The sequence below is a fragment of the Cimex lectularius genome, unplaced genomic scaffold, assembly GCF_000648675.2.
Source record: "Cimex lectularius strain Harlan isolate CLEC.00 unplaced genomic scaffold, Clec_2.1 scaffold335, whole genome shotgun sequence".
In the NCBI taxonomy this organism is placed as follows: domain Eukaryota; kingdom Metazoa; phylum Arthropoda; class Insecta; order Hemiptera; family Cimicidae; genus Cimex; species Cimex lectularius.
The window spans coordinates 294,988-305,985 of record NW_019392870.1 but is presented as its reverse complement, the minus strand read 5'-3'; the positions used below and the strand labels follow the sequence as shown (position 1 = coordinate 305,985).

Genomic DNA, 10,998 nt, shown 5'->3' with positions numbered 1-10,998 from the left:
ACATTTGTTTTATATTTATTTTCATTTACACACGTCTATGTACACGATATTAAAAATAAGTTGAATGTTAAACTATGTTGCTTTCCCACAATGGTTGATCTTGTAATAATCTGCTGTATTCTAAACGGCTTAGATCTATTGTCATATATCCACCGTCAATAATCATCTCCATTATGGATCTTCCAATCGCCGGTGACTGTTGAATCCCTACATTAAAATTTATTGTAAATACTTGTTGAACTGTAAGATTTTCAATTAAAAGATAAATACCATGACCGCTGAATCCAGTAGCTAAGTAAACATTGAAAGCATAGGGATGAGGTCCGACAAAACAATTTTCATCAAATTTATTATAGTCATAGAAGCCCGCCCAACCGGATTTGAGCTAAGAATAATGTAGGTTACATTTAAAAATTACAATTAGGTTACATCTACTAACCTTACAACCCTCAAAACAAGGGACTCTGTTAGCAATAGCTGGCCACACTCTGTTTTCAAAAAAATCAAAATCTACATCTAGATTATCTACAGGAGGTTCTGGGTCTCCGATAGACGGGGACATTCCACACAGATAATGACCTGCCAGCCCTTCTCGCCTGAAAATAATTTTTTTTTAATCTTGAACTTTACCTGACATCTTAAAAAATCTCACCTGACGTATGCTCCTGAATTGTCAATCACAAAAGGCATTACCATCCCAGGTGCTTCTGGACAGTGGACATTATAAACATAACGTTTTCTGAAATATAGAATTAATCAGCAAACATAACCTTTGAAAATTATATGAAAAAAAGGAACCTTGGTTCGACCGGGAGATTTAAGTCTACCCTCAATGGCCTTTCTGCTAATTGTGCAACATGTCCAGAATTTGCACCAGCAGCTATAACAAGGATACTAAAACTTATTTCTTTCTCTTCTCCATTTTCAGTTAAAATCTGCAAAATCCACTCAGTTGAGATACGAGTTTTTCAATTTATTTTTAAATCTGAATTACTTTAACACTTTTAAGCTGCTTGTGTGTATCTTCATCACTGGGAACAACATCAGAATTATTCAAGGCTTCAAAACTAATAACTTCTCCAGAAACGAAATGTGTTCCTAAACTTTTTGCTTTTCTTTTAAATGCATTGAGAAGAGACCAAGGATCAAACCTGTAACATTGAATATTGCAATTAAACTAAACAATTTCCCATAAAAGCAATACATTTTACCATCCTTCATTTTCTAAGCCATGGCAACCCAATCCGATACCATCAGTGTTTATAAAAGGGAATTTACGCTTGAGATTTTCTGGTGTCAACAATTCTATTTTAGCTCCCAATGACCTAAAATTGTAAAATAGAAAGTGAAACAAACTAATTTTGAACACTCATCCAATAAAGGGCTTACTTTTGAAGTGTGGCATTTTGATTCAAAACTTCAGCATGTTCTTCAGATGCCAAAAATAAGTAGCCGCAAGGGTTGAACTGGATATCAGGAGGATCCTGGCCGTTGACGCCCAGATAATATTTAATATTCCTCATGAACTCAGCAGAAAACATTGACAGTTCAATGTTTTCTTTTAAAGAAAATTGCTGCCTCAGACCACCGACTGAAAGCACGGATGTGCTTTTCTGGTACTAGACCGTATTAAAACAAACGGAATAATATTACATTTGATTGTTTTGGATGTTTATCAACCTAGAGCAAATTAAGTTTGGATGCCAAGCATATAATGCATATAAATGTAAATAGGCCCTGATGATTGTGGATCTCATCTCCCAAACTAAATTACATTTGAGATAATTTTTTTAAAATTATTTTTTCAGGTTTGCAGCATTCATCACTGTTAAACACAACTTTAAATTACATTAAAAATTGTTAAACTTAAATATTTAATAGCATTGTAATTCAACAAAGCACCTAGGGTTTTCTTTCATATAAGTCGAACCAATATCTGATGAGCGTCATTGAATTCAGATCATCATGGGGGGGAAGGAAATGCCATGGAAAGGGAAAAATACGTATAGTGCAATAATAAAAGTGTTCCTCCACATTTAGTTAAATTTTACTTAAAACCAACTTTTTTACACTTTTCTTTTTAATGGGGGTTTGCAACAGTGGAACTGACTTCTGAGTTCCTTATCGAAGATGGCACAAAGCAATATATCCAAGTTTTTTACAGTTCTAACTGCGATGGTTTCAAACCGTGCCATGATTGTAACTAAAATCAAACCTGAAGAGGACTCTCTCGAGCAAATGAGCACTTAAAATTGTAAAAAACGTGTTTTTGAAAAATAAAATATAATTAATTGTCCATTAAAATAATAAAATAATACCTCAACATTTAGTTTTTTACTCAAAACCTACTTTTTGCATTTTTTTAATGGGTTCGCAACAGGAGAGTTCCTCACTGAAGATGGCACAAAGCAATATATCAAAGTTTTTTTGCAGTTCTAACTATGATAGTTTCAAGCCTTGCCACGATTTGAACCAAGTTTAAACATGAAGAGGTCTTTCTTCAGAAAATGATCACAGAATTGTAAAAAACTGGTGTTTTTGAAAAATAAAAAATCCTCTGAAGATGGCACAAAGCAACATATCAAAGTTTATTGCTGTACTACCTACGATCATTTCACACCATGCCATGATTGTAACTAAAATCAAACCTGAAGAGGACTCTCTCGAGCAAATGGGCACTTAAAATTGTAAAAAACGTGTTTTTGAAAAATAAAATTTAGTTGTCCATTAAAATAATAAAATAATACCTCAACATTTAGTTTTTTACTCAAAACCTACTTTTGCATTTTTTTTAAAATGGGATTCGCAACAGGAGAGTTCCTCACTGAAGATGGCACAAAGCAACATATCAAAGTTTTTGACCAGTTCTAACTATGTTAATTTCAAGCCATGCCACGATTTGAACCAAGTTTAAACATGAAGAGGACTTTCTTCAGTAAATGATTACAGAATTGTAAAAAATTGGTGTTTTCGAAAAATAAAAAGTCCTCATTGAGGATGGCTCAAAGCAACATATCAAAGTTTTTTTGCAGTTCTAACTATGATATTTTCAAACCATGCCACCCTTTGAACCAAGTTTAAACCTCAAGCAAATGATCACACTTAGAATAGTAAAAACCTGGTATTTTTGAAAAATAAAAAAATCCTCTGAAGATGGCACAAAGCAACATATCAAAGTTTATTGCTTACTACGATCATTTCGCACCATGCCATGATTTAAACTGTGCAGAAACCTGAAGACGACTCTTTCGAGCAAATGATCACGCTTAGAATTGTAAAAACTGTTGTTTTTGAAAAATAAAATATAGTTGTCCATTAAAATAATAAAATACCTCAACATTTAGTTTTTTACTCAAAACCTACTTTTGAATTTTTTTTAAATGGGGTTCGCAACAGGAGAGTTCCTCACTGAAGATGGCACAAAGCAACATTTCAAAGTTTTTGACCAGTTCTAACTATGTTAGTTTCAAGCCATGCCACGCTTTCAACCAAGTTTAAACCTGAAGAGGACTTTCTCAAGCAAATGATCACACTTAGAATAATAAAAACCTGGTATTTTTGAAAAATAAAAAATCCTCACTGAAGATGACAAAGCAATATATCACAGTTTATTACTGTACCACCTATGATCATTTCACACCATGCTATGATTTGAACTACATAGAAACCTGAAGAGGAATCTCTCAAGGAAACAGTACTAGTTAGAATTGTAAAACCGGTGATACGCTTTTGAAAAATAAAATATAGTTGTACGGTGATATAATAATACCTCTACATTTAGTTGTTTTATTGAAAGCTTATGTTTCACTTCACAACAGAAGAACAGACAACTGACATGAGTACCCCACTGGAGATGACACAAAGAAGAAATTCTAGAAATAGCTGGACTCTATAAGTGACCTAGTCCACCGTCAATTTCAACATGTGTTTATCAACTCCGAGATGAACACCCGCCCCATTAGAATTTAAATTTATTAGAATGTATAATGTTAACAATATTTGGCTTAGAAACTGCTGCCAAATCTTATTAAATAATAAAATATTGAAAAAAATCATTCCAAAAAAAATCGCTGGTTTTGTCATGATTTTGTAACAGAGTGTCTATACATCTTGTAGTTGGAAAGGAAGCAAGGGCATCTGGACACAACATCTGGGTCAGATCCCACATGCACCTCACCATTATGAGGTAAGAGACGGATATTTAAGTGTTACTTATGAGTGTTAAATTACTAAACAATTTTTTTAAACTATAAATTATTGTAAATAGGTACCTCAAGTATTTTAGAGTAATTGTTTGTAAAATCAGTTACCGTCGGGTCTTTTTCGATGACAACTATATCCAGGCCATCCAATGCTCTTTGCTGGAGCCAGTAAGCTATCGAGCAGCCCATAACGCCTCCTCCAATAATAAGAATGTCACAAAAGTGGGGAATCCGTGGTTGTTTCGGTTTGTTTTCTGTATTTAACAAATAGTGTTTCAGATGGTCAAAATCATGTTTGAACACGTCTACAGTTTTTTTATATGGGGTGTCGTCATCCTTGTTAGACGAGTAGTTTCTCTGCAGAGGCAGGAGCGAGTTCCTCAGCTTCAAACTTTTCTTCAAAGGCCTGAAGAGTTTGATGCTGCTCATTTTGGGCCAAGGGTGGTCACTGGAGGAGCGTTATGGGATTCTCCGGTAGATACAAATTTATTGGATGACCTAGAATTTGATGGGAAGATAAGACATTTTTTTAAATACAATATAGTTTTGATAAGGATTAGGTAATCGACCCGAATTGACGGTATTTAGGATATCACAAAAAACCTCTCTGGTTTTTTTTAAAAACCTGGAACGTTGAAACTTCTTCAGCCCCTTGTCGTCTCATGATAGCTTACGTCATGAACAAATCTGAAGAACATTTTTAATCAAAATTAAATTTAATTAGTTAAATCACGTCTAACCAAAAAGTTTTCCAATGTAAAACAATCCGACAAATTAAATTAAACTCAACACTTCACTGTGTTGCATTGTTTGAAATATGTATGGTATACCATATCGTGTTGCTGGCATATCCATAAGGTGTTACTGGCAACAAAGCGTTACAATTTACAGATAATGATAAATCACATTCATCAAAATTAAAAGTATTGAAGTCGTTTCACGATCCACGATTTGTTAAGGAGCACAAACAGGGTTTCAAACAATTTGAGGGAATTGGTACATAAATTTCAGTGTCATTTTATAAAGAGGTTACTGAATTTACCAAAATGTACACCATATTAAAAGTCTAATGTACATTTAGGATCCACTAGAAATATTTAAGGAATGCAATTAAATTAGCAGGTTACAGGTTTCCCTATACGCTACTTTAAATTCCACATCAAAATTGTTTCTAGTCATAGTTACATATTTTTATAACCGCTTATATTTGTGTTTTTATATATTTACTTATTACCTATATTTTAATTTTATTTTGAGTTTTTTGTGGGACTGCAGTTGCCGAGTGATAGACTCTTTGCTTGTCAACCCCGTGGGGTTCAATCCCCCCCCCCCATAGCCTTTTAAGTCTGTGTTTGTAATAAATAAATGGTAAATTAATTACTCAATAAATTATTAAACAAAGCAATATTGACAAGTGGCCAAAAGCGTTTAATTTACTAAATTTAAAACTAGTGTAAATGTTTAAACAAATTTAAAATTAAAGCAACAAATTTTACCAGAATTAATAAAGAAATGAATTTGGATATGAAAAGTAAAAACTACAAGACTGACCAGTACTATATTAATTATTGCAATTGACTTTTTTTAAAGCTAGGTGTGATTTACTCTATTTAAACAAGAGTTTTCTCAGAGATCCCATGTGTCATCTCTGTGCTCTATGTAACATGAAACATTTTTTGGGAGTCCTATTATAAATGAATTTCACATGCTTATTTGAGAAAAACCAGATTGCCCAGAGATGATTTAATCACCGATCATTTTGGTCTTCCTATCCTCTGGTTTATCTGTCAAATTCGCTTCGCATTTCGCCATCTTCAGTGTGTCTGTCACATGAAACACGTTTGGCAGACCATCCCAGAGGAGATAGGCAGATCAAAATTATTGGTAATGACCAAATCAATAAAAACACTTAAAAATTTTTTTTTTAATTTCTAGAAACATCATGACAAATTTTCTTGTTGTACAAAAAGAATATATTTTTAGCTTTAAAATATTACTTCTAGTCCATTATTGCAGAATTATACTGGGGCAATTGCATTTTCAAGTAGTCTTAAAAATGTTGTTAATTCTGTCTATTGTCTCAAGATTAGAGCAAATACTTTGAAAACTTCATTAAATAACATTTTAATTGTCTTTAACTTCTTTAGTCCTTATCTATTACATAATTTGAGATAAATCAATGATAGGGTAAACATTTAATTTTTTAAAACATTTTATAGCACTTTTTATGTACAATAATTATCGTTAAAACAATAGGCAAAAGAGATATCTATATAGAATACAATCTTAAAACATAGCATGATTTTTTTTTTTAAACCCAAAATCTATTTTGTCCCATATCTAATTGAATAATCGCTCCTAATTGAATTTTTTTTGAGATGGTGGAAGCCATAGAAAGTTTGTGTAAATCTTATAACACTGTCATGAACTACAAATCACATCAAACTCAACCTCGTGAATGACTATTTGAAATATTCAGTATTTAAGGTCATTAGAAAAAAAATTCAATTAACTAATTATTTATAATTTTGATGTGAGGTATGATGTACGTAGTATAGATGTGTTTGTTCAGTATTATATTTTTCAGAAGAGAATGTATCAAAATATGGAAGATATACTTTGTAATATTTGTAAGCAGCAATATGATGAGCCTAGGCTGTTAACCTGTTTTCACTCTTTCTGTACCAAATGCCTGATCCCGAGGAAGATTAATTCTGCTAACTGCTGTAAATAATAAATTTTAGCATAACTATTAGTTTGCAAGGTTGAAAGACCTGAGAACTCTGCCCAAAAATGATAATACTGTTTTATTTTTAAAACTTTTATGTTTGTGATTTTTTTTCAGCACGTCAGGCGTCACTTCAAGACGATTCAAATACACATTTTCATTCAGATTTATCCAATTATGAACCTGAAAGTGAAATAAGATCTGTGAATGATTCCAACAGGCAAAATGAATCGGTATTTTATTGTCAACACATTTATTTTTATAGCGGTTTCAATGCATTTGTTTTACAGAAAGTGATATGCCCAATTTGTGGCACAGAGACAAATTTGCTAAAATGCGGAGTGCTTGGTCTACCAATCAACACTGTGATTGAAAATAAAATAAAAGAAAGGCAAAATAAATTACCGCATTGTGAACTCTGCACCTCTACAGCATTTGTAAACTTCTAAAGCATTACTTTTATTCTTTAAATGTGATTTTTTTTTGCCTTAGGCATTTGCAAGATGTGAACAGTGCGATATATTCATGTGTGCTCTGTGTGTTGATTCTCATTTAAAGTTCTGGGATACTTCCCACCACAGGATAATCCATTTGAACGCTGTCAAACCATCGCATCCTACATACAAAGTAATATATAAACAGTATTATTTTTTGAACGCCAAGTTTATCAAAGTATATTCCAGTGTAAAGCCCATCCCCAACAGGAGTTGAATTATTTTTGTGGAACCTGTGCCAAACTGATGTGCTTTGTTTGTTGCACTTCGTCACACTCCAGTCATAAATATGAAACTGTTGCAAAAGCTGCGGACAATTATTCTTCTCTGATAAGACAGGCATTAGAAACTGTCAAGGTGATAATTAAGAACAGTAATCATTCTTTGGATGCTATCAAAGGTCTTGAAGTTAAGATAATGGTAATTTAGGGCTATTCATATTTTAAGCATATTTGACATTAATTGAATTTGTAATTCAGAGTAAATGCAATGATGTGGAACGGGAAATAAAAGGTTTCATTCAAGCTTACAAAGAGGTTTTGGATGAGCATGCACAAAGTTTACTTCAGCAACTTACCTCTGTATAGGACATTATTATTAAGTAAATATTTCTTTAGAGCCTTGTAGCACTGACAAAACATTTTTATTTCTTTAAAGATTAAAGACAGCAGGAAACAACTTTTAATAAGTCACAAAGAATTGCTTGACCGAAAGGTGAGAAGTATGCAACCTGCAATCGAATTTGCAGAAGAACTAATAAAATCCACACCTGTTGAGGTACGTAAAATATTAATTACATTTGCCTTAAATACATTTAAACTAAATAAAAAATACATTCCAGCTTTTGAATACTGCCACCCACGTACTCAGCAAACTGGATATTAATGACGAGTCAGACTTACAAGTTCTCACTATGAGAGTGTCGGATGTAGTTCAATTTTTGCCAGAGGAAAAAGCAACCAACATTGGAAAATACCAACTGTTTGGCATCATTTCAACCCAAGTCATATCCCCTCAGCATTGCACTTTAGAAGCTGATGGTAAATACATATTGCAAAATCATCAATAAAAATTGTTAATAGTTCAATATAATTTAACTTCTAAGGCTTATTAAGATGCAGGCAGCATAAAAAAGCGACTTTCAAATTATTGACTAAAGATAATGATAATAAACCATTGTGTCACGGAGGGGAAAAAATAATTTCTACATTACAGTATAAAGATGAAATGCAAAGGTATTTAAAGGATTACAACAATGGAAACAATTAAAATAACATTGATATTTGAAATTCTTCCTAAAAACAAAATTTCCTTTTTTCTTCAATTTATTATTATTAGATTATTGCCTGTATTTGTAAATGACGAAGGTGATGGAAGTTATACGCTCTCATTTAAAGCTGATACACCAGGAAATCTTACATTAACTGTTTTAATAAGAAACATACATATTCAGGTAAAAAATTTATAACTTAAGTCTATATATATTTTCCAATGTTGGTATTTATTCAATTCACTAGTTTTTGTGGTCCGCTTGACCAATTAATATCTTTCAGTTGGTATTTATTTTTTTAGCTATAAAAAATATTTTTTATGATGACAAAATATGGTATATCCACAAAGATTGAAAAGTTTGTTTCAGGGGAGTCCATTCAATGTGTGCGTATGCAGTCTGCGACCTCATAAAGGTGTTTATCATTGCTGTGCATTCTGCTCAAGCAGAGGCAGTAAATCGGCCAAATGTGCTTGTGGCTGTAAGATGCCAGGTAATAAATAAAATTAGTCACCTCCAATGTTTATGTACAAATTAGATGTACTTTTTATTATGTGTTATAATTGTTTAATAATCAGAAAATAAAATTGTAACAACGTACAATAATGAAACAGTGAAATGAAATCAAACACTAAATTTCTGACTAGACAAAATTAATTAGATAATAACTAACTATTTGATTCACTTTGTTCTATTTATGCAGGTGGGTATGAAGGTTGTGGTCATGGGCACATAGGCCATCCTGGTAGAAGGCATTGGTCCTGTTGTGGTAACCTTCTTCAGAATTCTGAATGCAGTCGACCAATAACATACCAATTCTAAATACTGTGAAATTTGGCAAAAATAAATGTTCTTTAATTGCATTACACTATTTAATTGAATAACATTTACATAAAATGTTTGAAATTCCTAAAAATATATATGCTTTAAATATTTATAAAACAAAAAATAAAATGGCTTTATTTTTTATTTGGCAGAGAACGTTTGACTTCAAAGTACAAATGAAAGGCAAGACACATTTATAGTACAGAACTGCTACCTTTTCTTTTGAGGGAACTTCTTCATTATATTACATTTCATAGCATCACTTCTTTCTTTTAAAGTGTCTCTTCTATCCTTTATCATCTTTTGAAGCTCTGCTTTTTTGGGCATGGGCTTGATATATCCGTACTTTGTTAAGTAATTAATAGCCACCGTAGTTCCACCTGAATATTGCAATGATCATCAAATTTCATCTGATTCTGGAAAACATATGGCACTTACCTAATGTTACTGTGTAACGGAGAGGAGTAAAGATTTTGTACAAAGCATAGGAAATAGCTATGTATCCAGCAGTGGAGTTCCCTCCAGATCTGAGCTTTTCAACAATCGAATCACTGAAGTGCAGCATTTCTGCCAATGAGACAAGATCCACTCCGCTGAAAGATTACAAGTTGAAAATAAAAATTCAAGAAATGCATATTAATACTCAAAATATAACCTTTTTGCACAGTAGTAAAAACCGCCAAACCAACCAGCAGACGTGATGAGATGAACTGGTACGAGAACATACCAATATTTCTTGTACATCTGCTTGAACCTTTGAAAAAGGCCAAGCTTAGCTGGTTCTTCCTCTAACTTTGGAGGCACATCATTTGTTTTGTTTCGGGAAGACCCTTCTTTCACAAATTTAGTTTGATAAGTTGTTCGAAGGTCTCTAGTGGATATTGTGAAAGGATATTTTGTTTGGAATAAAAATAATTTCTCAGTTTGTAGATCATATTGGTTAGTATTAAAGTAGTCATTCTTTTGAGTAAAGAGCTGAAAAGCTAAAGAAAAAAGAAAAAAAAATCTTATTTTGTTTGTTAAAAATGTATTAGTGAAAAATTAACATGTACATAATAGAACCAATGCTAATAAACCATGACCACAATTGCTACTGTAACCACAAATATTTAATAATAACAAAAAGAAAGTATTAATTATACAAATTGCAGCAGGTTGTTCCTCTAGTATTCTCTGAGAAATAAAATTGTGTACAAAACCTTACCAATAAATATAATCTCACTTGTAAATGCTCTCTTTGCACACTGAAACACTGGTATTTAAATTTGATTTTTTTTGTCTGTTTTTAATGTGATTTTGTACAAACTGTATGACATATTGATTTCTATTTTTGTTTGCATTACATACATGTACCAACAACTATTTTGTGAGTTTTAGTAGTAGCCTGCAAAATATGTTTAATAGTTGCAGTATTGATGTGTAGGTGTTCCATTCCTGACCAAAGCCAATTAATAAAACACAAGCAGGTTATATGAACTA

The 10,998-nt window shown here is 32.3% G+C and overlaps 3 protein-coding genes across 7 annotated transcripts in view; 1 reads left to right on the top strand and 2 right to left on the bottom strand.

The window, feature by feature from the left end:
- Positions 1-2: 2 nt before the first annotated feature.
- Positions 3-4,817, bottom strand: LOC106672430 (FAD-dependent oxidoreductase domain-containing protein 1-like). 2 transcript variants are annotated; one of them, XM_014403860.2, is made up of 9 exons: positions 4,272-4,817; positions 1,390-1,619; positions 1,212-1,325; positions 995-1,151; positions 799-935; positions 653-739; positions 440-596; positions 271-385; positions 3-207 (listed from the first exon to the last, which is right to left on the bottom strand). In XM_014403860.2, exons 1-9 carry the CDS (start codon positions 4,629-4,631, stop codon positions 68-70), a joined length of 1,497 nt encoding a protein of 498 aa, XP_014259346.1. In that variant the 5' UTR covers positions 4,632-4,817; the 3' UTR covers positions 3-67. The 2 variants fall into 2 exon arrangements, with proteins under 2 accessions (XP_014259346.1, XP_014259347.1); XM_014403861.2 differs by having other exon boundaries at positions 30-207; positions 4,311-4,813.
- Positions 3,353-9,557, top strand: LOC106672429 (tripartite motif-containing protein 45). Of its 3 annotated transcripts, none has more exons than XM_014403857.2 (13): positions 3,353-4,186; positions 6,790-6,928; positions 7,048-7,163; positions 7,221-7,367; positions 7,423-7,557; positions 7,614-7,844; positions 7,904-8,005; positions 8,082-8,201; positions 8,266-8,464; positions 8,530-8,659; positions 8,763-8,877; positions 9,064-9,187; positions 9,398-9,557. In XM_014403857.2, the coding sequence occupies exons 2-13, from the start codon at positions 6,796-6,798 to the stop codon at positions 9,514-9,516; spliced, it is 1,671 nt and encodes a 556-aa protein (XP_014259343.1). In that variant the 5' UTR covers positions 3,353-4,186; positions 6,790-6,795; the 3' UTR covers positions 9,517-9,557. The 3 variants fall into 3 exon arrangements, with proteins under 3 accessions (XP_014259343.1, XP_014259345.1, XP_014259344.1); XM_014403858.2 differs by lacking the exon at positions 3,353-4,186 and adding an exon at positions 6,413-6,689; XM_014403859.1 differs by lacking the exons at positions 3,353-4,186; positions 6,790-6,928 and adding an exon at positions 4,574-4,676.
- Positions 9,210-10,998, bottom strand: part of LOC106672433 (protein FAM210A-like) — a 49,850-nt gene continuing 48,061 nt past the window's right edge. For both annotated transcript variants that reach the window (XM_024228888.1, XM_014403869.2), the window contains exons 2-5: positions 10,175-10,502; positions 9,958-10,112; positions 9,734-9,899; positions 9,210-9,519 (exon numbers count right to left, since the gene is read on the bottom strand). In XM_024228888.1, coding sequence (XP_024084656.1) covers positions 9,513-9,519; positions 9,734-9,899; positions 9,958-10,112; positions 10,175-10,502 — 656 coding nt within the window. In that variant the 3' untranslated portion in view covers positions 9,210-9,512. The remainder of the gene's footprint in view (positions 9,520-9,733; positions 9,900-9,957; positions 10,113-10,174; positions 10,503-10,998) is intronic.